This window comes from Rhinoderma darwinii, unplaced genomic scaffold (assembly GCF_050947455.1).
Source record: "Rhinoderma darwinii isolate aRhiDar2 unplaced genomic scaffold, aRhiDar2.hap1 Scaffold_3429, whole genome shotgun sequence".
NCBI lineage: Eukaryota > Metazoa > Chordata > Amphibia > Anura > Rhinodermatidae > Rhinoderma > Rhinoderma darwinii.
The window spans coordinates 126,767-150,673 of NW_027463437.1; the positions used below are offsets into that span (position 1 = coordinate 126,767).

Genomic DNA, 23,907 nt, shown 5'->3' on the forward strand with positions numbered 1-23,907 from the left:
TTTGCCCATTTGATTTTTTGTACGGCACAAAGCCGCTGACTGCTGCCGTCTGGATAAGGTGGAAGGCGCGGGATTGTCTTTGCACCAGGTACGGCTGTAATGCCTGGTCAGACAAATCCACTGCCCCATGAATTTATTACAGTCGGTGATGCAGAGTGGCTTCTCCTTATCAGAGGGGGCACTGCGTTCCCTCACTTCTGTGTCTGTGTGAACAGGGCTTAACATGAACACATCCCTGCGGTCATTACATTTTATTGCAGGACGGTTTCCACTGCAAAGACCACTCGATTCCCCCCTTCTCCGGTGTTTTCTCACCCGCGCCTGTGGAAGCCCCTTCTGTATTTGCGGATTGTTCCACAAGCCCCTCTGTCTGCGGGATGCAGGTGCTTGTACAAGGGGACGCTGGGATAGAAGTTATCAGAGAATAACCGATCACCCTTATTCAGCAGGGGCCGCATCAAGTCCCAGACTATTCTCTCACTGCATCCTCGCCCACTGGGACATCCTGGGGGGTTAATATCGCGGTCTTTGTCTTCATAGATGTGTGGCCTGCGCCGCTCTCACGGAGCTCGGAGATTTTAACCCCATATCGTGCTCTCTTTGAGGGGATTTACTGGCGGAATGAGAGCCGGCCTGTGTAACTCATCAGCGACTCATCCACCGCTAGGTTTTCTTCGGGGTTGTACATCGGCATAAATGACTCCTCCAGAGTTTATATCAGGGGCCTTACTTTATACAGGCGGTCACGGCGGGGGGGGGGGGGGGGGTGGTGATCGTGTGTGCAGGGCTTGTTGCCCCCAATATGACCGGATTGAGGGCTTTTTCACTAACCCCATGTTGAGGATGAGCCCCAAGTTTTTTCTAAGTCCGCTAGTATTTGTGGGGTGCCGCTGCTTTGCATAGGAGGACGTTGGCTTTTCAGAGGAATTGGCGAGCACACAGATGGGTTTGGTTGACAATCGGCTCCAATAGTTCGTCTGTAATGAATATTTTAAAAAAATCGAGGGCTGTAAAATTTTCCACGTTAATATTTATCCCTGGTGTGGCAGTAAATTCTGGGATATTAGGGGAAAATGCCTCTGTGGGTGCCCACTCCATATATTCTGGGGGAATAGAGCGGGCCGTGTTTTGTGGCACTTCTGCAACATGCCCGGTGCTTGTGGACTTTGCAGCGACTCTTGAATTGCAGAAAGCGAATCACTGTCGTCGCTATCACTGGCAGACAACGTTTCTACCTCAGACGCGGTTTCTGTATCGCTTTCATCAGAGTCAGAAATGAACATGGCGTCTGCCTCTTCCACCGCGAACCTTCTATGGGCCATTGTATTTTTTTGTGTAAAAAAAAAAAAAAGACGTCACACATGTACGCTGCACAAAAACCCTAGGCTAACCCTAGACTAACTCTAGAATAGAACCTAGTCTAACCCTAGCCTAGGTATACAATTGAAGTTTATATATTAGATTTTTTGTAATTTAGTGTCTTTGGTGTCGCAGTAAAATTCTCTCTGTCTCTTCTCATACAGAATAACAAGTGTGAGGAGCGACAGAGAGACGGAGGAGAAACGCGTCGTTTACATTTTGTGATCACTGTGTCTCACAGTGATCACATGATCGGACGCCACTGCTGGTGTCTCCGATCGTTGCCCTGAAGCCCCGAGGCTGTTACCAGGAGCACCCGGCACGATGCAGGGAAAGTTCTTCTCAAGTGTCAACGTGAAAAGCCGACACTTCAGAAGAACTACCCTGAACGGCCGACGTAAAAACACTATACGCCGGTCGTTAAGGGGTTAAGGTAGGGGGAGTTGACTATAGAGGGCTACAATATGTCCATTGTAACGCTGGAGGCGGATGCCACTCCTTCTGGTGGTCCCCGCCGCCAGGTTACTTACCCCTGCTGCCGGCGCTCCCTCGGCAAGCGAAGACTCTAATGTGACTCTGCTCGCTGCCGCTTTCCACCTCCCTGATCTGTTGGGGCCCACACTGTGTCTCACGGGGTCCGCACGCTCCATTGCTGTCTCTTGAAGGGTTAGCGTGCGCATTTAAAAACATCCCTAACTCATTTCAGATGCCCAGCACATATTCTGGTCCTGGTTACCGGACACCTGAGCAACTCTGGTTCTATGTTAGTTTGTTGCTGTGAAGGTTCGATAACTGTGTTCAAGTTCATCCGAGCATCTATACCAGCCCGTCTCCTTCTACGTACCGGTACTGCCGGTCTCAACCATCTGCCTGGTTAGATCCCTGCACAGACTCAGCCTGTCCTGTCCTCGGCTGGACCCCGACCGTCCTCTTGCCTGACTCTCCAGCGTACTTCACTGTTTTCTCCTCGTCCATTGGGCAGCTGCTACGCACACCAGGACCATCTCAGGAGGTAGCGACATGGTAGCGCCCCGCAGCGAAATCCAGATTCCCATACAGGGGTTAAAGGGTGAACTTAGACAACGCCCTTAGAGGTGACTCCAAGTCAAACCATTCGAGTAGCCCAGTGGGTCCACAACCCGCAGGTTATTACATCCATAGGTCTATTATTACACAGAACGAGGCCCAAGGAATAGTGGAGTAGATAGCAGGTTTGGATACTAGTAGGATAACAATATTTTTGTCTTGCACTTATATTTTGCAGTCTCAGCTCAGCACATCCATACATTTTTAAGGAAACTTTTCCTCTGTACCATCTCCAAATTCAGGGTGTCAGTACTTTTTTCCGTGCTGGCAGAGATAGTGGAGGAAATGGCGCTGTGGAAGAAGTAAAACTTTGCTTGGCCAAAGTGATGATAAACCAAAAGACTTTTCACCAACAGGTGGACACTGGAAGTGCTGATAAAGAAAGTGTCAAGCAAAAATCATTCAAAAGGGATGACAGAAGGGTGGAAGGTAAGCGCAACTGTTATAGCAGAGGTAGTTGCCAGACGTAATCGTGGTAATGGCACCGTCCGTGGTTGTAGTGGTGGTGGCGATATCCATTTAAAATGAAGTCGTGGAGAATGATGGCGCCTTCTCATTTATCTTAGAGGGGAGTGGTGTCACGATTTGTGGGTATGTGGACCCACTAGGCCGCACCGCCGTAGCGGGGAGGCAGCTGGCCAAACAACAGAGTACCCAATAATACAAAGCCCAGTACAAGGGTACCCAAATTGTCCAGACGCTGTGGCGAGGCACAGATGGTACTTCAGACAGCTGATGACACCAGGCGTGGTGGAACACAGCAGGTGTGCCCAGAGGCACAACACGACTCCAACCACAGGAACAATGGTAGCACGGGATAGAGGATACAGGTAGCAGTTACGGAAACACTGGGGACAGGATAACACTAAGGGACCATTTGCAAGACTAACACGAGTAAACACAACAATACTCAGGCAATGAGTGAAGGGGCAGGGCCCTTCTTATAGTCCAGGGCGCTCACTGATCCATTGCTGCGGCCATCGTGGGTTGCGGAATCCCGACATTCCGCGGCCATGGGCGCTACGGTATCCCCCCCCCTCTTACGCCTCCTCTTCTTGGGACCTGAGCGAGAGAGAAACTTCTTAATGAGGGTAGGAGCACTGAGGTTCTCCTCTGGCTCCCAGGACCTCTCCTCAGGACCAAACCCCTTCCAATCCACTAAATAAAAAGCTCTTCCTCCTAGTTTTTGGGTGTCCAGGATGTCCTTAACCTCGAATATATCTGATGAACCGCTGGGAGCAACTGCAGGACTAGGAGTCTTGGTGTAGTGGTTCAGGACCACAGGCCTCAGGAGGGACACATGGAAGGCGTTGGGGATCTTTAGGGTCGGAGGCAGCCGAAGCTTGTAGGAGACAGGGTTGATCTGCTGCAGGATCTCGAAGGGTTCGAGGAACCTGGGAGCAAACTTGTATGACGGCACCTTCAGCCGGATATTCCTAGAGGACAGCCAGACCTTGGTACCCGGAGGATACAGAGGCGGCTCTCTTCTTCTCCTTGTGTCTGCTTTTTGTTTCATGCGGTTGACCGACAGCACAATAGAGGACCGGGTCTGCTGCCAGATCTGCAGGAAGTCCCTGAATGCAGAGTCCGCTGCGGGCACCTGGGACGTATAAGTCACCGGGAGAGGAATTTGTGGAGGTTGGCCGTAAACTATGGAGAACTGTGTTGCAGCAGTGGACTCGCATGTGTGGTTGTTATAGGAAAATTCAGCCCAGGGAAGAAGCTGCACCCAGTCATCATGCTGCCTGGAGATGAAGTGTCGTAGATAGTTCTTCATGATTTAATTGATCCTCTCGACTTGACCATTGGCCTGGGGGTGATAGGCTGAGGAAAAGTCCAACTTCACATCTAGGAGTTTACAGAGGGCTGTCCAGAAATTTGAGGTAAACTGAACCCCCCGATCAAACACGATATGCAGAGGTAAGCCGTACAGGCGGAAGATGTGTTGGATGAAGAGGTTGGCCAGTCGAGAAGCAGAAGGTGGGCCGGTCAGCGGAACAAAATGAGCCATTACCGAGAATCGGTCCACCACCTCCCAGACCGCACTGCATCCAGCAGAGGGTGGCAGGTCCATGACAAAGTCCATTGCTATGTGCTGCCAGGGAGCATTGGGCACAGGCAGCGGGTGGAGCAGACTTGGAGTGAGCGACCTTGTTAGCAGAACACATCGAGCCGGACGAGACAAAGTCCACAATGTCTTTGGGCAGCGTGAGCCACCAGAAATGACGGGCAATCAGATTTTGGGTTTTATGGGCAGCTTCGTGCCCCACCAGTTTGGAGCTGTGTCCCCAGCGAAGAATTCTCTTCCTGTCTGCCAGGCGCACTAAGTCCTCCCCGGAGGGATGTCTCTAACCTGCAGAGGATTGACAGACATAATGCAGGACGGATCAATGATAGTTTATGGAGATTCCCTGGTGTCCTCTGTCTCGAACTACCTGGACAAGGCATCGGCCCTCACATTTTTGTCAGTTTGGCGGTAGTGGAGCTCAAACTGGAACCGGGCAAAGAACAGCGACCGCCTGGCTTGACGGAGGTTCAGCCGTTGGGCCGACTGGAGATAGGTGAATTTCTTGTGGTCAGTAAATATCAGGATGGGGTCAGCTGCGCCCTCCGTCTCCACTCCTCCAGAGCCAGTAACTCCCGATCCCCAATCGAGTAATTGTGTCTGTTGAAGAAAAAAAGTTTAGAATAATGGCCACATATCACTGCCTTCCCTTTGGGACCTCTCTGGAACAGAAGTGCACCTCCAACGAAAACTGGCGAGATACATCAGGATGATGGAGGGTTGAGACTGATGTGAAGGCACTCTTAAAGGGAAGGTGTCATTATTTTTTATTATTATTATATTGCTTTTAATAAAATGTAAACAAAAATTGTATTTATTAGTGTTGTGACTTTAACCCCTTCCCGACATTTGACGTACATGTACGTCATGGAAAGCATTGACTTCCCGCAAAATGCCGTACATGTACGTCAAATGTTTGGCACCGGCTCAGAAACTGAGCCGGTGCCATCATCACCGGATCTCAGCTGTATCTTACAGCTGACATCCGACTGTAACGGCGGGGACCGAAATTAGCTTCGATCCCCGCCATTAACCCCTTAAGTGCAGCGCTCAAACGCGATCGCTGCACTTAAGGTGTTTGCAGCTCATCGGAGCCCCAGCAATGAAATTGCCGGGGTTCCGGTGGCTGCAATGGCAACCGGAGGCCTAATACTGGCCTCCCGGTCTGCCTAGCACCGAAGCCGGTCAAGATCCGCCCGGCGGCGGAGCCTGATCGGCTTCCGTAGCTGCCGGCAAGATGGCGCCGGGTCAGGAGCTGATCCGGCGTCATCAGCGGTGGATGTCAGCTGTACTGTACAGCTGACATCCACCTGTAACGGCAGGAACCGGAGCTAGCTCCGATCCCTGCCATTAACCCCTTCGATGCAGCAATCGAAAGCGATTGCTGCATCGTAGCGGTTACTAGCAGATCGCCAGCCCTGACAGGCAATCGGGACTGGCGACTGCTGTTATGGCAACAGGAGACACAATGGTCTCCTGCTCTGCCATTACGGAAGCCTATTAGGCCCCGCCGGGAGGCGAAGCCTAATCGGCTTGCTGTCAGTGAATGACTGACAGATCTAATACATTGCACTACATAGGTAGTGCAATGTATTAGAAAAAAAAAAATCTGACCGTTGGACCTTCAAGTCCCCTAGTGGGACTTGAAGAAAAGTGTAAAAAAAGTGTAAAAAAGTGTAAAAAAAAAGTGCAAAAAATAAAAGTTTCAAGTAATCAAATAAAACACAATCCCCCTTTTACTCTTATCAAGTCCTTTATTATTGAAAAATAATAATAAACCATATGTATTTGGTATCGCCACGACCGTAACGACCTGAGGTATCAAAATATTGTATTATTTATTGCACGCGGTGAACAGCGTAAAAAAAAACGTAAAAAACGTTACCAGAGTTTCTGTTTTTTAGTCACTTTGCCCTACAAATATTAGAATAAAAAGTGATCAAAAAGTCGCACGTATCCAAAAATGGTACCTATAAAAACTATAGCTCGTCCCGCAAAAAACAAGCCCTCATACACCTCCGTCGACCAAAAAATTAAAACGTTATGGTTCTCACAAGTTTGCGACAGAAAAAAAATACATTCTTTTTACAAAAGTAATTTTATTGTGAAAAAAGTTGTAAAACATAAAAAAATGCTATAAATTAGGTATCGCCAGAATCGTACTGACCCACAGAATAAAGTTAACATGTAGTTTATAATGCGTGGTGAACGCTGTATAAAAAAAACGAAAAAAGCTGTGCCAGAATTGCATTTTTTTGTTTACCTGGCATCCCAAAAAATAGGATAAAAGGTGATCAAAAAGTCACATGTACCCCAAAATGGTACCAATAATAACTACAGCTCGTCCCGCAACAAACCAGCCCTCATACCGCTACGTCTATGAACAATAAAATCAGTTATGGCTCCAATAAGTCAGGAAATAAAAAAATATGCAGTTGTGCCCGAGGGGAACATTTCTTCTGTTTGAAGAGGCGATTTATCAAGGACCTAAAATTAGGGAACCAGGAAAGGGAGGGCCCAAACATATCCGCTGGAAGCGACGGTGCCCGTATTATACCAGGACAACACTTCCCAGCAAAATTCCTCAAACTACAAAGGCGCGGAGTGTGGACCAAAAGGGGGATAAGAAATGACACCATTTATCAGTGCGACACCGGCCTGTGCAGAAAGGATTGCTTCACAGCGTAACACACATCTATGGATTATTTTATTTTTTTCATACCACCTGACTATGCCCCTTATATACTCCGCCCCGCTTACATGTACCACCACATTATAAAACACCAGCAATACTCAAACAAATTTAGTACCAAGCAAAATCCGCTCTCCAAAAGCCAAATGGTGCTTCCTCGGCTCTGAACCCTACAGCGTGCCCAAACAGCAGTTTCCTTCAACATATATGGCATCGTCATACCCGGGAGAACCCTTTTAACAATTTTTGGGGTGTGTGTCTCCAGTGGCATAAGCTGGGCATGACATATTTGCCACTGAATGGCATATCTAGGGAAAAATATAAATTTTTAATTTGCACCATCCGCAGCGCATTCATTTATGGAAAAGACCTGTGGGGTGAAAATGCTCACTACACCTCTTAATAAATGCCTTGAGGGGTGCAGTTTCCATAATGGGGTCACTTCTCAGGGGTTTCTTTTTATTATTTCACATCTGAGCCTCTGCAGTTGTGAACCAATACTTTGTAAATCGCCAAATTAGGCCTCCACTCCGCATGGTACTCTTCACTCCTGAGCCCTGTCATATGTCCAGGCAAAAGATTAGGGCCACATGTAGGGTGTTTCTAAAACCGGGAAACACCGCATAATAATTAGAGGGCTGTCTTGTTATGGTGGCACAAGCCGGGCACCACATATTGGCATATCTATGGAAGAAAATCCCATTTTCACTCTGCAACATCGAGTGAACACTAATTTCTACAAAACACCTGCAGGGTTAAAATGCTTACTACACCCCTTGGTAAATGCATTGAGGGGTGTCGTTTCCAAAATGGGGTCACTTCTGGGGGGTTTCCACTGTTTTGGGCCCACAGGCGCCCAGAAACCAATCCAGCAACATCTGCACTCCAAATGGCGGTCCTTTCCTTCTGAGCCCTGCCGTTTGCCCAAACAGCAGTTTATGACCACATATGGGGTATTGCCGTATTCGGGAGAAATTGCTTTACAAATTTTGGGTTCTTTTTTTCCTTTATTTGTTGAGAAAATGAAAAAAATTGCGCTAAAGCTACGTCTTATTGAAGAAAAAGGACTGTTTTTATTTTCACTGCCTAATTCTAATAAATTCTATGAAACGTCTGTGGGGTCAAAATGCTTACTACACCCCTAGATGAATTCCTCAAGAGGTGTAGTTTCCTAAATGGAGTCCCTTTTTGGGCGTTTTCATTGTTTTGTCCCCTCAGGGGCTTTGCAAATGTGACATGGCCTCCGCAAACCATTCCTGCTAAATGTGATCTCAAAAAGCCAAATAGTGCTGTTTCCCTTCTAAGCCCTGCCGTGTGTCCAAACAGCCGTTTATTACCACATGTGGGGTATTGTTTTACTCGGGAGAAATTGCTTTACAAATTTTGTGGTGCTTTTTCTCCTTCAGTCCTTCTGGAAATGAGAAAAAATTAGCTAAACCTAGATTTTTTTTGAAAAAATGTAGATTATTATTTTCAGGGCCTACTTCCAATATTTTCTGCAAAAAAACTGTGGGGTCAAATCGCTCACTATACCCCTAGATAATTTCCTCAATGGGTGTAGTCTCCAAAATGGGGTCACTTGTGGGGGGTTTCCACTGTTTTGTCCCCTCAGGGGCTTCGTAAATGTGACATGGCCTCCGCAAACCATTCCTGCTAAATGTGGACTCCAAAAGCCAAATGGCGCTCTTTCCCTTCTAAGCCCTGCCGTGTGTCCAAACAACCGTTTATTACCACATGTGGGGTATTGTTTTACTCGGGAGAAATTGCTTTACAAATTTTACGGTGCTTTTTCTCCTTCAGTCCTTGTGGAAATGAGAATAAATTAGCTAAACCTACATTTTCTTTGAAAAAATTTAGATTATCATTTTCACAGCCTACTTCCAATAATTTATGCAAAAAACCTGTGGGGTCAAAACGCTCACTATACCCCTAGATAATTTCCTCAATGGGTGTAGTTTCCGAAATGGGGTCACTTGTGGGGGGTTTCCACTGTTTTGTCCCCTCAGGGGCTTTGTAAATGTGACATCGCCTCTCAAACCATTCCTGCTAAATTTGAGCTCCAAAAGCCAAACGGCGCTCTTTCCCTTCTAAGCCCTGCCGTGTGTCCAAATATCCATTTATTACCACATGTGGGGTAGTGTTTTACTCGGGAGAAATTGCTTTACAAATTTTGCGATGCTTTTTCTCCTTTAGTCCTTGTGGAAATGAGAAAAAAAATCGCTAAACCTACATTTTCTTTGAAGAAATGTTGATTTTAATTTTCACGGCCTACTTCCAATAATTTCTGTAAAAAACCTGTGCGGTCAAAATGCTCACTACACCACTAGATAATTTCCTTGAGGTGTCTAGTTTCCCAGATGGGGTCACTTTTGGGGGATTTTCACTGTTTTGGCACCGCAAGAGCCCTTCAAACCTGACATGGTGCCTAAAATATATTCTAACAAAAATAAGGCCCCAAAATCCTCTAGGTGCTCCTTTGCTTCTGAGGCCGGTGCTTCAGTCCAGTAGCACGCTACGGCCACATGTGGGATATTTCCTAAAACTGCAGAAACTGGGCAACAAATATTGAGTTGCATTTCTCTGGTAAAACCTTCTGTGTTATAAAAAAAATTGTATTAAAAATTTATTTCTGCAAAAAAATATGAAATTTGTAAATTTCACCTCTACTTTGCTTTAATTCCTGTGAAATGTGTAAAGGGTTAAGACATTTTCTAAATGCTGTTTTGAATACTTTGAGGGGTGAAGTTTTTAAAATGGGGTGACTTTTGGGGGGTTTCTAATATATAGGCCCCTCAAATCCACTTCACAACTGAACTGGCCCCTGTAAAAATAGCCTTTTGAAATTTTCTTGAAAATGTGAGAAATTGCTACTAAAGTTCTAAGCCTTGTGATGTCATAGAAAAATAAAAGGATGTTCAAAAAACGATGCCAATCTAAAGTAGACATATGGGGGATGTTAATTAGCAACAATTTTGTGTGGTATAACTGCCGGTCTTACAAGCAGATACATTTAAATTGAGAAAAATGCTAATTTTTGCAATTTTTCACTATATTTTCGTGTTTTTCACAATTAAATACTGACTGTATCGACCAAATTTTACCACTATCTTAAAGTCCAATGTGTCACGAGAAAACAGTCTCAGAATCGCCCGGATAGGTGAAAGCATTTCAACGTTATTACCACATAAAGTGAAACATGTCAGATTTGAAAAATGAGGCTCTGTCAGGAAGGTCAAAAGTGGCTAAAGAGGGAAGGGGTTAAACTTTTTACTGTGTTTTTTTCTTTTACTTCTCTATGGGGCTGGCATTTTTTTTCTCATACTTGTATGTGTCGGTTAACAACACATAGAGAGATGGAATACGGCACATACAGCCCCATAGAGAATGCGAACAGGAGCCGTTCCATTCACTGCAGCGTACGCCGTCTGTGTGGGAACGGAGCATACGCCGCTTCCACACAGACAAAAACGAAGCTCGTTCGCAGAGTGAAATCCGGCACTATTTTCATGTGGACTGGAAGCCGCTGCCGGACAGTAAGATGACGACTTCCGGCTGCGGCTTCCGCCCATATGTTCAAGGAAGCGAAGGCGCAAGGCATAGGAGCGTAGACCAGCGGAAGCGGCGGCGGCAGGAGAAGGTAAGTTATGTTCGTGTATGTGATGTGTGTATTATGTTCGTGTATGATGTGGGTATTATGTGCGTATGTGTATTATGTTCGTGTGATACTGTCTGCTGATCCCTGTATCTAATCCTCCTACACTGTGCAGTTGCTCAGAAAATGGCGGCACAAAGTGTAGGAGGGTTGAAGATTCAAACCCCTCCTTCTCCTGGCACTAGCCAGAATAAGGGAGGGGGGATTGTGTGAGGACACTAGAGCAAGTGTGTCCACCCCAAACTTGCAGCATAAATAAATGAGGTTGCTTTACCACATGCCAATGCTGCAATTTTGGGAACTGCTCCCTCTAGTGGCCAGAACATGGAAATATTATAAATTAGAATCTAATTTATATTTCCTGACTTGTGAAAAAATAAAAAAAATGAAAACATTTTTGTAATCACTTAAATACTAATTGTTTAACTGATAAAAAAAAATAAAAAAAAATCTAGGGACACATTCCCTTTAAGGCTATTAAATGCAGATTCTGCCTCTGGAGTCCACACCTTGGCGCTCACACCCTTCTTGGTGAGGGTGGAGACGGGAGCAGGTGAGTGAAGAGAAGTTTGGGATGAACTGCAGGAAGAAGCTGGCGAATTCCAAAAAACGCTGTATGGTACTTACGCCTTGAGGGCGTGGCCACTCCAGGACGGACTTTACCTTCTCAGGATCCATCTTGAGACCCTGATCCGAGACGATGTAGCCCAGGAAGGGTAGAGCATCTCTCTCAAAGACGCACTTCTCCAGCTTGGTGTACAGACGATTCTCCCTTAATCGCAGCAGAACTTGACGGACATGTCTCTGGTGAGTCGTTGGATCTGGAGAAAAAATCAAGATGTCATCGAGATGGACCACGACACAGACATAGAGGAGGTCCCGGAAGATGTTATTGACGAACTCTTGAGGGACCGCGTGAGCATTACACAGGTTGAAGGGCATCACCAGGTTTTCATACTGCCAGCCTCGGGTGTTGAACGCCGTCTTCACTCGTCACCCCGGCAGATCCGGACTAAGTTGTAAGCCCCACGCAGGTCTAGCTTAGAAAAAATATTGGCTCCTCGTATGCGGTCAAACCGTTCGGAAATTAGCGGCAACGGATATCTGTTATTGGCTGTGATTTGATTGAGGCCCCGGCGGTCGATGCAAGGACGAAGAGATCAGTCTTTCTTTTTGACAAAGGAGAACCCGGCCCTGGCCGGGGAGGAGGATTTACATATGAAACCCCTCTCCAGATTCTCCTTGATATAGGCAGACATAGACTGAGTCTCTGGCAAGGAGAGAGGGTATACTTGTCCACGAGGAGGGGACGCATCAGGAACCAGTTCAATAGGGCAGTAATACGTCCGATGTGGCGGTAGCGTCTCAGCCTTCTTCTTGCTGAAGACCTCCGCAAACTGCGAGAAGTGGAGAGGCAATCCTGCCAACGAGTGAGGTAGAGGAGGCTGGGCCGGATGGATCTGCAACAGACAGCGGTTGAAACACTTGGGACCCCACTGGAGAACTTCACCGGAATTCCAGTCCAGAACTGGGGCATGTAGTGGAAGCCGAGGCAGACCCCGCAGCATAGCATTGACGGCTTTGGGCTGGATGAGGAATGAAATTAGCTACGAATGAAGGGCTCCAACCTGGAGCGTCAGCGGTTTGGTCACAGATACGATTGGGCAGTACATTCACTGAGGCAACAGCCAAAGACGTCTCCAGGGGAACTGTGGGCAACTGGAGAAGATCCACTAGGACTCTCTGGATGAAATTAACTGCAGATCCAGAGTCCGGGTAGGCAGAGTCCCGATGTGACCTCTCGCCGGACCCTATGGTCACAGGGATGGATAGTTTTGAGGAGTTTTTTTTTTATTCAGCGCTGTATCACCTAGGGTTGTCTCTCCAACCAAACCTAGGCATTGGAGTTTTTTGGCTTGTGAGGGCACGACATGGCCTCTGAGGGCGCAATACAGACAAAGTCCCGAAGTGCTTCTGCGTTGTCTCTCCTGAACGGATAATTTGAGCCGGTCCACCTGCATAGGCTCCTGAGGTGGGACAACGTGTGAGGGCAACAGAGATTGCTGGACAGTGGAGGCCAGTTTAGGGAACTCTCTCTCCCAGTGAACCTCTTGGGATCCTTTCCCGGAGCCTCATGTCGACCCGGGTAGCAAGCAGAACGAGTTCAACCAGGGTAGATGGCAGATCCACGAGCGGCAAGTTAGTCTTTGATCTTGGAAGACAGTTCCTGCAAGAATGTAGCTACCAAGGCCTCGTTGTTCCGGGACAGCTCTGCCGCCAGGGTGTGGAACTCAATGGCATAAATCGCCCACGGAGATGTCTCTCTGGCGAAGAGTCAGTAAGGAGGCAGCTGCTGACAAGACTCGCCCAGGCTCCTCAAACAGTGTGCGAAATGTCCGTAGGAAGCCCTGGAAGTCACGGGTCTCTGACGTTCCCATATAGGATTCGCCCATACTAGGGTCTTGCCAGTAAGGAGAGAGATGATGAAAGCCCCACATACAACTGGCAAGGCAAAATGTGAAAGTTTCCCTAATCTCTATCACTAGAAGTTTCCAGGAATGGTCTTTATGTACTGGACCCTATTCCTTAGACAACTACCGCCCTCCCCCCCCCCTCACGATGTCCTAAATCCTCATCATTGTCATCATCTATGTCCAAAAAAACACCGAAAAAGGCCACACTTACAAATGGACACAGACAGGTCAGAAACGCTGATGAAGGAGAGTGAACAGGTGCTTTAAATAATAATAACCACTGCCCCCTATATTTCACCCCTATTACCACTTGCACATACACCATTAATTTATTATTATTTACTATACATCCCATGCACCACACGCCCCTCCCCTCAAGACTAGTGGGAGTGGTTATTATTATTTAAAGCACCTGTTCACTCCCCTTCATCAGCGTTTCTGACCTGGCTGTGTCCATTGGGTTGCATTATCTGGCGTGTTACAAGAGCTGATCTTATGCTTTTATCTATATCTATTTCTGTAAGTATGGAGTAAACTCGTGGAATTTGTGGTTTCCAAAAGGTAGTGCACTATCACCTTTTTCTCCCTTGTTGGAGATTTAGAACATCAAGTGCGAGGATCTACACAGCACGCAGTTGTATTTCTGCAGTTTCATTTCTGTGTGGAACCACAAGTACCAGCGAGATATACACACCAGTGGAAATTTGGATCGTTCTTTCTGCATGTTAGCTGGGGGAAGGTCAAACCCTTGATGGACACTTCAGACTTTACATCTACAACCGTCTGAGCGGTAAATAACTATCATTTTGTCTCTGTTTTTTGTGGTGTTGAGGATTTCACCTCTTTTTTTACCTGCTCCGATTGTTCATCTCCTTGTTGAGATATTTCAGTGAGTAGAGAGCGGCGTTGTATATTTGGTTGCACATACACTATTCATTTATTATTTTTTACTGCACATCTTATGCACCACATGCCCCTCCCCTAAGGACTACTGGGAGTGGCTATTATTATTTACTACACATCCCATGCACCACACGCCCCTCCCCTCAGGACTAGTGGGAGTGGCTATTATTATTTACTGCACATATTATGCACCACATGCCCCTCCCCTCAAGACTAGTGGGAGTGGCTATTATTATTTAAAGCACCTGTTCACTCCCCTTCATCAGCGTTTCTGACCTGGCTGTGTCCATTGGTAAGTGTGGCCTTTTTCTGTGTTTTTGTGTTATATGTCCCCTTGTTTTTATCATCTATGTCCAGCTATGCGGGGACACCGTCTGTACCTCCTTTGAAGGAAGTTAATGGATTTTGGCTATACTTCCCTTACTTCGTATCAGGCACCCGCGATAAACGAGGAAGTCTCGTCCCTTCCAGGCAGTAATGCAGATTTATTTATATTTAGTGGCTTCGGGGGCATTCGTGTTCGCGGTGAGCGGTCGCCATTTTCTCGTGTGATGCAGGTCAATCCCGGCAGAGGAATATAGAAGCACCGCCACATTTCTATAATACAGGAAGAAAGGCTCCGGCACCTGCGCAGGATTGGACGTCTGTGCGTATGTAAGTACACCCCATGTAAGTAAGTACACCCCATGTAAGTAAGTACACCCCATGTAAGTAAGTACACCCCATGTGAGTACACCCCATGTAAGTAAGTACACCCCATGTAAGTACACCCCATGTAAGTAAGTACATCCCATGTAAGTACACCCCATGTAAGTACACCCCATGTAAGTAAGTACACCCCATGTAAGTACACCCCATGTAAGTAAGTACACCCCATGTAAGTACACCCCATGTAAGTAAGTACACCCCATGTAAGTACACCCCATGTAAGTAAGTACACCCCATGTAAGTAAGTACATCCCATGTAAGTAAGTACACCCCATGTAAGTAAGTACATCCCATGTAAGTAAGTACACCCCATGTAAGTAAGTACACCCCATGTAAGTAAGTACATCCCATGTAAGTAAGTACACCCCATGTAAGTAAGTACACCCCATGTAAGTACACCCCATGTAAGTAAGTACACCCCATGTAAGTACACCCCATGTAAGTAAGTACACCCCATGTAAGTAAGTACATCCCATGTAAGTAAGTACACCCCATGTAAGTAAGTACATCCCATGTAAGTACACCCCATGTAAGTACACCCCATGTAAGTAAGTACACCCCATGTAAGTACACCCCATGTAAGTAAGTACACCCCATGTAAGTACACCCCATGTAAGTAAGTACACCCCATGTAAGTAAGTACATCCCATGTAAGTAAGTACACCCCATGTAAGTACACCCCATGTAAGTAAGTACACCCCATGTAAGTACACCCCATGTAAGTAAGTACACCCCATGTAAGTACACCCCATGTAAGTAAGTACACCCCATGTAAGTAAGTACACCCCATGTGAGTACACCCCATGTAAGTAAGTACACCCCATGTGAGTACACCCCATGTAAGTAAGTACACCCCATGTGACCCCTTCCAGATGATCGTTCCCATGTAAATTGTAATGCAGATTTATTTATATTTAGAGGCTTCGGGGGCATTCGTGTTCGCGGTGAGCGGTCGCCATTTTCTCGTGTGATGCAGGTCAATCCCGGCAGAGGAATATAGAAGCACCGCCACATTTCTATAATACATGAAGAAAGGCTCCGGCACCTGCGCAGTATTGGACGTCTGTGCGTATGTAAGTACACCCCATGTAAGTAAGTACACCCCCATGTAAGTAAGTACACCCCATGTGAGTACACCCCATGTAAGTAAGTACACCCCATGTGACCCCTTCCAGATGATTGTTCCCATGTAAATTGTAATGCACAGTTCATGGGGTTTTCACTTGGTGAATTCATAGTAAAGAAATAAAATCCAGCAGTTTTAACCGTGCCGCGGACGAGAACAGACCTGACGATATCACAACAACCCCGGCAACCACTTATGGCAACTGCTGTCGAGAAATGGACATTTACATGATAACCAACAATGTTCTGCGCCCACAAATGGCATCACATGAAGGAACTTACGTCTCACACACGTTCTTCAAGACGGCGGACAGAGGTTTACTCTGGAAAAAGCAGAGACATATTAGTGTCACCGAGTGTATGGAGCAGAGTGGCCGCCATTCATGTAATTCTGCACAATCTGCGTCCCACTGGAGTTATCGATACAAATAAGACCGGACTCGCTCAATCAACTTATTCATTGGAAATGCACGATTATCCGGAAGATGCAAGAAAAGAAAGATGGAGCTGACAATGAAGAGTCTGGGCAGCGCGGAGGCTCAGACCGGGGTCCACATCAACCACAGACATCGGTGCACGGAGTCTCCATGTTCTCCCTGTGTTTGTGTTGATTTCCTCCCACAACACAAAAATGTAGACCGGGAACTTAGATTGTGAGCCCCTGGGGACAGCGCTGCGGGATATGCTGGTGCCGAGGAGGGAATGTTCTGGACTGCGCCGCCGCATCTCCACCGTTTCATTGTAAGCGCATGTTGGCGCTGCACCGGCCCCGCTCACATGGCTTTCCTCGGCATTTGTACTATGGATTTTTCTCTTCTACCTTCTAATATAATAATGAGAACGGGGAAATAGATTCTCATAACCCGGTACTAATCTTGAATACAAAGAATCTTTAACATTTCACCCCTGACATGAAGTGTGGGATCTGCGTGCTGATCATACGGGGTGTGGGGTCTTATTCTGGAGTTACACATATAACGGTATATTCACATGCAGCAAAAATGTCTGCGAGCGCCACATTCACTGGACAGAACTTGCAGAATTCACGCACCTGCTGCAAAAACAAAATCATTCAGAAGAATTGAAATGATTTTCCACATAAAATAGAAGAACCGGCACTCGAAACTCCACTGAAACGTAGGAGCAAAAGAATAAGACCCAGATACGAGTACGAGAACAACCAGCAGTTACAAGATGACGGCTCCGCCGCAGACCCCCCTCCAGGTGGAGCCGTCCAGGTAGCGCTCCTCTTTTTAGGATGCTGAATATCTTTCTTAGGTCAGATTGAACATAAACTATTATATATTGTATTATATTTAATGTTCTTATCGGTCTGTTTGCTCGTATCTATTTCTCATGAACATTTGATACCACGTCTCTGAGTGGCGAGACCATTGTTCCCATTTTTCCTGGTAGATTCAGATTTCTTTGGGATGTAGAAATGAAGTGTCACTTGCACGGACGATCATCACAAGTCAGCCCCCCCCCCCACCACGACTTTATACATTTTTGCAAGCAATATCAGGTCACCTGGTTGAGCTCAATAAGTTGGGGATAGGCACCCATCATTTGAATTGCGATTTTCACGATATTCTTCGCTGGTTCCATGATATCCAGTTTACAACTGCAAAAAATCAAAGAATTAAACAAACGGATATCAAACTGCGGAATTGGAGACGTTTTGCACTGCGCAGTTCTCACCAATTGCCTGGGATTAATTTAGCATTTCCAAAGGCCCCAGACCCTGATGTTCAAACCCTGTCCTGCCCTGAAATTGTGTCCATGAGCTCAGTCCAGACAGCAGGTCGCATGATCTACATGCGTGTGCGGTGCTATCAGTGGTTCCATCATCTACATGCGTGTGCGGCGCTATCAGTGGTTCCATCATCTACATGCGTGTGCGGCACTATCAGTGGTTCCATCATCTACATGCGTGTGCGGCCGCAGCATCTACATGCGTGTGCGGTGCTATCAGTGGTTCCATCATCTACATGCGTGTGGGGCGCTATCAGTAGTTCCATCATCTACATGCATGTGCAGCGCTATCAGTGGCTCCATCATCTGCATGCGTGTGCGGCACGGTCAGTGGTTCCATCATCTACATGCGTGTGCGGTGCTATCAGTGGTTCCATCATCTACATGCGTGTGCGGCGCTATCAGTGGTTCCATCATCTACATGCGTGTGTGGCACGGTCAGTGGTTCCATCATCTACATGTATGTGCGGTGCTATCAGTGGTTCCATCATCTACATGCGTGTGCGGCCGCATCACCTACATGCGTGTGCGGTGCTATCAGTGGTTCCATCATCTACATGCGTGTGCGGCGCTATCAGTGGTTCCATCATCTACATGCGTGTGCAGCGCTATCAGTGGCTCCAACATCTGCATGCGTGTGCGGCACAGTCAGTGGTTCCATCATCTACATGCGTGTGCGGTGCTATCAGTGGTTCCATCATCTACATGCGTGTGCGGTGCTATCAGTGGTTCCATCATCTACATGTGTGTGCGGTGCTATCAGTGGTTCCATCATCTACATGCTTGTGCGGCGCTATCAGTGGTTCCATCATCTACATGCGTGTGCGGCGCTATCAGTGGTTCCATCATCTACATGCGTGTGTGGCGCTATCAGTGATTCCATCATCTACATGCGTGTGTGGTGCTATCAGTGGTTCCATCATCTACATGCGTGTGCGGCGCTATCAGTGGTTCCATCATCTACATGCGTGTGTGGCACGGTCAGTGGTTCCATCATCTACATGTGTGTGCGGTGCTATCAGAGGTTCCATCATCTACATGCGTGTGCGGTGCTATCAGTGGTTCCATCATCTACATGTGTGTGCGGCGCTATCAGTGGTTCCATCATCTACATGCGTGTGCGGCCGCATCATCTACATGCGTGTGCGGTGCTATCAGTGGTTCCATCATCTACATGCGTGTGCGGCGCTATCAGTGGTTCCATCATCTACATGCATGTGCAGCGCTATCAGTGGCTCCATCATCTGCATGCGTGTGCGGCACGGTCAGTGGTTCCATCATCTACATGCGTGTGCGGTGCCATCAGTGGTTCCATCATCTACATGCGTGTGCGGCGCTATCAGTGGTTCCATCATCTACATGCGTGTGTGGCACGGTCAGTGGTTCCATCATCTACATGTGTGTGCGGTGCTATCAGTGGTTCCATCATCTACATGCGTGTGCGGCCGCATCACCTACATGCGTGTGCGGTGCTATCAGTGGTTCCATCATCTACATGCGTGTGCGGCGCTATCAGTGGTTCCATCATCTACATGCGTGTGCAGCGCTATCAGTGGCTCCAACATCTGCATGCGTGTGCGGCACAGTCAGTGGTTCCATCATCTACATGCGTGTGCGGTGCTATCAGTGGTTCCATCATCTACATGCGTGTGCGGTGCTATCAGTGGTTCCATCATCTACATGTGTGTGCGGTGCTATCAGTGGTTCCATCATCTACATGCGTGTGCGGCACGGTCACTGGTTCCATCATCTACATGTGTGTGCGGCACGGTCAGTGGTTCCATCATCTACATGCTTGTGCGGCGCTATCAGTGGTTCCATCATCTACATGCGTGTGCGGCGCTATCAGTGGTTCCATCATCTACATGCGTGTGTGGCGCTATCAGTGATTCCATCATCTACATGCGTGTGGTGCTATCAGTGGTTCCATCATCTACATGCGTGTGCGGTGCTATCAGTGGTTCCATCATCTACATGTGTGTGCGGTGCTATCAGTGGTTCCATCATCTACATGCGTGTGCGGCACGGTCACTGGTTCCATCATCTACATGTGTGTGCGGCACGGTCAGTGGTTCCATCATCTACATGCTTGTGCGGCGCTATCAGTGGTTCCATCATCTACATGCGTGTGCGGCGCTATCAGTGGTTCCATCATCTACATGCGTGTGTGGCGCTATCAGTGATTCCATCATCTACATGCGTGTGCGGTGCTATCAGTGGTTCCATCATCTACATGCGTGTGCGGCGCTATCAGTGGTTCCATCATCTACATGCGTGTGTGGCACGGTCAGTGGTTCCATCATCTACATGTGTGTGCGGTGCTATCAGAGGTTCCATCATCTACATGCGTGTGCGGTGCTATCAGTGGTTCCATCATCTACATGTGTGTGCGGCGCTATCAGTGGTTCCATCATCTACATGCGTGTGCGGCCGCATCATCTACATGCGTGTGCGGTGCTATCAGTGGTTCCATCATCTACATGCGTGTGCGGCGCTATCAGTGGTTCCATCATCTACATGCATGTGCGGCGCTATCAGTGGCTCCATCATCTGCATGCGTGTGCGGCACGGTCAGTGGTTCCATCATCTACATGCGTGTGCGGTGCTATCAGTGGTTCCATCATCTACATGCGTGTGCGGTGCTATCAGTGGTTCCATCATCTACATGTGTGTGCGGTGCTATCAGTGGTTCCATCATCTACATGCGTGTGCGGCACGGTCACTGGTTCCATCATCTACATGCGTGTGCGGCACGGTCAGTGGTTCCATCATCTAAATGTGTGTGCGGTGCTATCAGAGGTTCCATCATCTACATGCTTGTGCGGTGCTATCAGTGGTTCCATCATCTACATGTGTGTGCGGCGCTATCAGTGGTTCCATCATCTACATGCGTGTGCGGCCGCATCATCTACATGTGTGTGCGGTGCTATCAGTGGTTCCATCATCTACATGCGTGTGCGGCGCTATCAGTGGTTCCATCATCTACATGCGTGTGCAGCGCTATCAGTGGCTCCATCATCTGCATGCGTGTGCGGCACGGTCAGTGGTTCCATCATCTACATGCGTGTGCGGTGCTATCAGTGGTTCCATCATCTACATGCATGTGCCGTGCTATCAGTGGTTCCATCATCTACATGTGTGTGCGGTGCTATCAGTGGTTCCATCATCTACATGCGTGTGCAGCACGGTCACTGGTTCTATCATCTACATGCGTGTGCGGCACGGTCAGTGGTTCCATCATCTACATGTGTGTGCGGTGCTATCAGAGGTTCCATCATCTACATGCTTGTGCTGTGTTATCAGTGGTTCCATCATCTACATGTGTGTGCGGCGCTATCAGTGGTTCCATCATCTACATGCGTGTGCGGCCGCATCATCTACATGCGTGTGCGGCTGCATCATCTACATGCGTGTGCGGCGCTATCAGTGGTTCCATCATCTACATGCGTGTGCGGCGCTATCAGTGGTTCCATCATCTACATGCGTGTGCGGGGCTATAAGTGGTTCCATCATCTACATGCGTGTATGGCGCTATCAGTGGTTCCATCATCTACATGCGTGTGTGGCGCTATCAGTGGTTCCATCATCTACATGCGTGTGCGGGGCTATCAGTGGTTCCATCATCTACATGTGTGTGCGGGGCTATCAGTGGTTCCATCATCTACATATGTGTGCGGCGCTATCAGTGGTTCCATCATCTACATGCGTGTGCGGCGCTATCAGTGGTTCCATCATCTACATGTGTGTGCGGTGCTATCAGTGGTTCCATCATCTACATGCGTGTGCGGGGCTATCAGTGGTTCCATCATCTACATGTGTGTACGGTGCTATCAGAGGTTCCATCATCTACATGCGTGTGTGGCGCTATCAGTGGTTCCATCATCTACATGCGTGTGCGGCGCTATCAGTGGTTCCATCATCTACATGCGTGTGTTGCACGGTCAGTGGTTCCATCATCTACATGTGTGTGCGGTGCTATCAGTGGTTCCATCATCTACATGCGTGTGCGGCCGCATCACCTACATGCGTGTGCGGTGCTATCAGTGGTTCCATCATCTACATGCGTGTGCGGCGCTATCAGTGGTTCCATCATCTACATGCGTGTGCAGCGCTATCAGTGGCTCCAACATCTGCATGCGTGTGCGGCACGGTCAGTGGTTCCATCATCTACATGCGTGTGCGGTGCTATCAGTGGTTCCATCATCTACATGCGTGTGCGGTGCTATCAGTGGTTCCATCATCTACATGTGTGTGCGGTGCTATCAGTGGTTCCATCATCTACATGCGTGTGCGGCACGGTCACTGGTTCCATCATCTACATGCGTGTGCGGCACGGTCAGTGGTTCCATCATCTACATGCTTGTGCGGCGCTATCAGTGGTTCCATCATCTACATGCGTGTGCGGCGCTATCAGTGGTTCCATCATCTACATGCGTGTGTGGCGCTATCAGTGGTTCCATCATCTACATGCGTGTGCGGTGCTATCAGTGGTTCCATCATCTACATGCGTGTGCGGCGCTATCAGTGGTTCCATCATCTACATGCGTGTGCGGCACGGTCAGTGGTTCCATCATCTACATGTGTGTGCGGTGCTATCAGAGGTTTCATCATCTACATGCGTGTGCGGTGCTATCAGTGGTTCCATCATCTACATGTGTGTGCGGCGCTATCAGTGGTTCCATCATCTACATGCGTGTGCGGCCGCATCATCTACATGTGTGTGCCGTGCTATCAGTGGTTCCATCATCTACATGCGTGTGCGGCACGGTCACTGGTTCCATCATCTACATGCGTGTGCGGCACGGTCAGTGGTTCCATCATCTAAATGTGTGTGCGGTGCTATCAGAGGTTCCATCATCTACATGCTTGTGCGGTGCTATCAGTGGTTCCATCATCTACATGTGTGTGCGGCGCTATCAGTGGTTCCATCATCTACATGCGTGTGCGGCTGCATCATCTACATGTGTGTGCGGTGCTATCAGTGGTTCCATCATCTACATGCGTGTGCGGCGCTATCAGTGGTTCCATCATCTACATGCGTGTGCAGCGCTATCAGTGGCTCCATCATCTGCATGCGTGTGCGGCACGGTCAGTGGTTCCATCATCTACATGCGTGTGCGGTGCTATCAGTGGTTCCATCATCTACATGCATGTGCGGTGCTATCAGTGGTTCCATCATCTACATGTGTGTGCGGTGCTATCAGTGGTTCCATCATCTACATGCGTGTGCAGCACGGTCACTGGTTCTATCATCTACATGCGTGTGCGGCACGGTCAGTGGTTCCATCATCTACATGTGTGTGCGGTGCTATCAGAGGTTCCATCATCTACATGCTTGTGCTGTGCTATCAGTGGTTCCATCATCTACATGCGTGTGCGGCGCTATCAGTGGTTCCATCATCTACATGCGTGTGCGGGGCTATCAGTGGTTCCATCATCTACATGTGTGTGCGGGGCTATCAGTGGTTCCATTATCTACATGCGTGTGCGGCGCTATCAGTGGTTCTATCATCTACATGCGTGTGCGGCGCTATCAGTGGTTCCAACATCTACATGCGTGTGCGGCGCTATCAGTGGTTCCATCATCTACATGTGTGTGCGGCGCTATCAGTGGTTCCATCATCTACATGCGTGTGCGGCGCTATGAGTGGTTCCATCATCTACATGCGTGTGTGGCGCTATCAGTGGTTCCATCATCTACATGCGTGTGCGACGCTATCAGTGGTTCCATCATCTACATGCGTGTGCAGGGCTATCAGTGGTTTTATCATCTACATGCGTGTACGGCGCTATCAGTGGTTCCATCATCTACATGCGTGTGCGGCGCTATCAGTGGTTCCATCATCTACATGCATGTGCAGTGCTATCAGTGGTTCCATCATCTACATGTGTGTGCGGCGCTATCAGTGGCTCCATCATCTACATGCGTGTGCGGCGCTATGAGTGGTTCCATCATCTACATGCGTGGGCGGCGCTATCAGTGGTTCCATCATCTACATGTGTGTGCGGCGTTATCAGTGGTTACATCATCTACATGCGTGTGTGGTGCTATCAGTGGTTTCATCATCTACATGCGTGTGTGGCGCTA

The 23,907-nt window shown here is 48.1% G+C and overlaps 1 protein-coding gene across 1 annotated transcript in view; it reads right to left on the minus strand.

Moving 5' to 3' along the window:
* ELMO3 (engulfment and cell motility 3) overlaps positions 1–23,907 on the minus strand; it is a 139,225-nt gene that overhangs the window by 96,064 nt on the left and 19,254 nt on the right. The window contains exons 2-3 of the mRNA XM_075848305.1: positions 17,595–17,688; positions 16,347–16,387 (exon numbers count right to left, since the gene is read on the minus strand). Of these exons, the coding sequence (XP_075704420.1) occupies positions 16,347–16,387; positions 17,595–17,672 (119 nt within the window). The 5' untranslated portion in view covers positions 17,673–17,688. The remainder of the gene's footprint in view (positions 1–16,346; positions 16,388–17,594; positions 17,689–23,907) is intronic.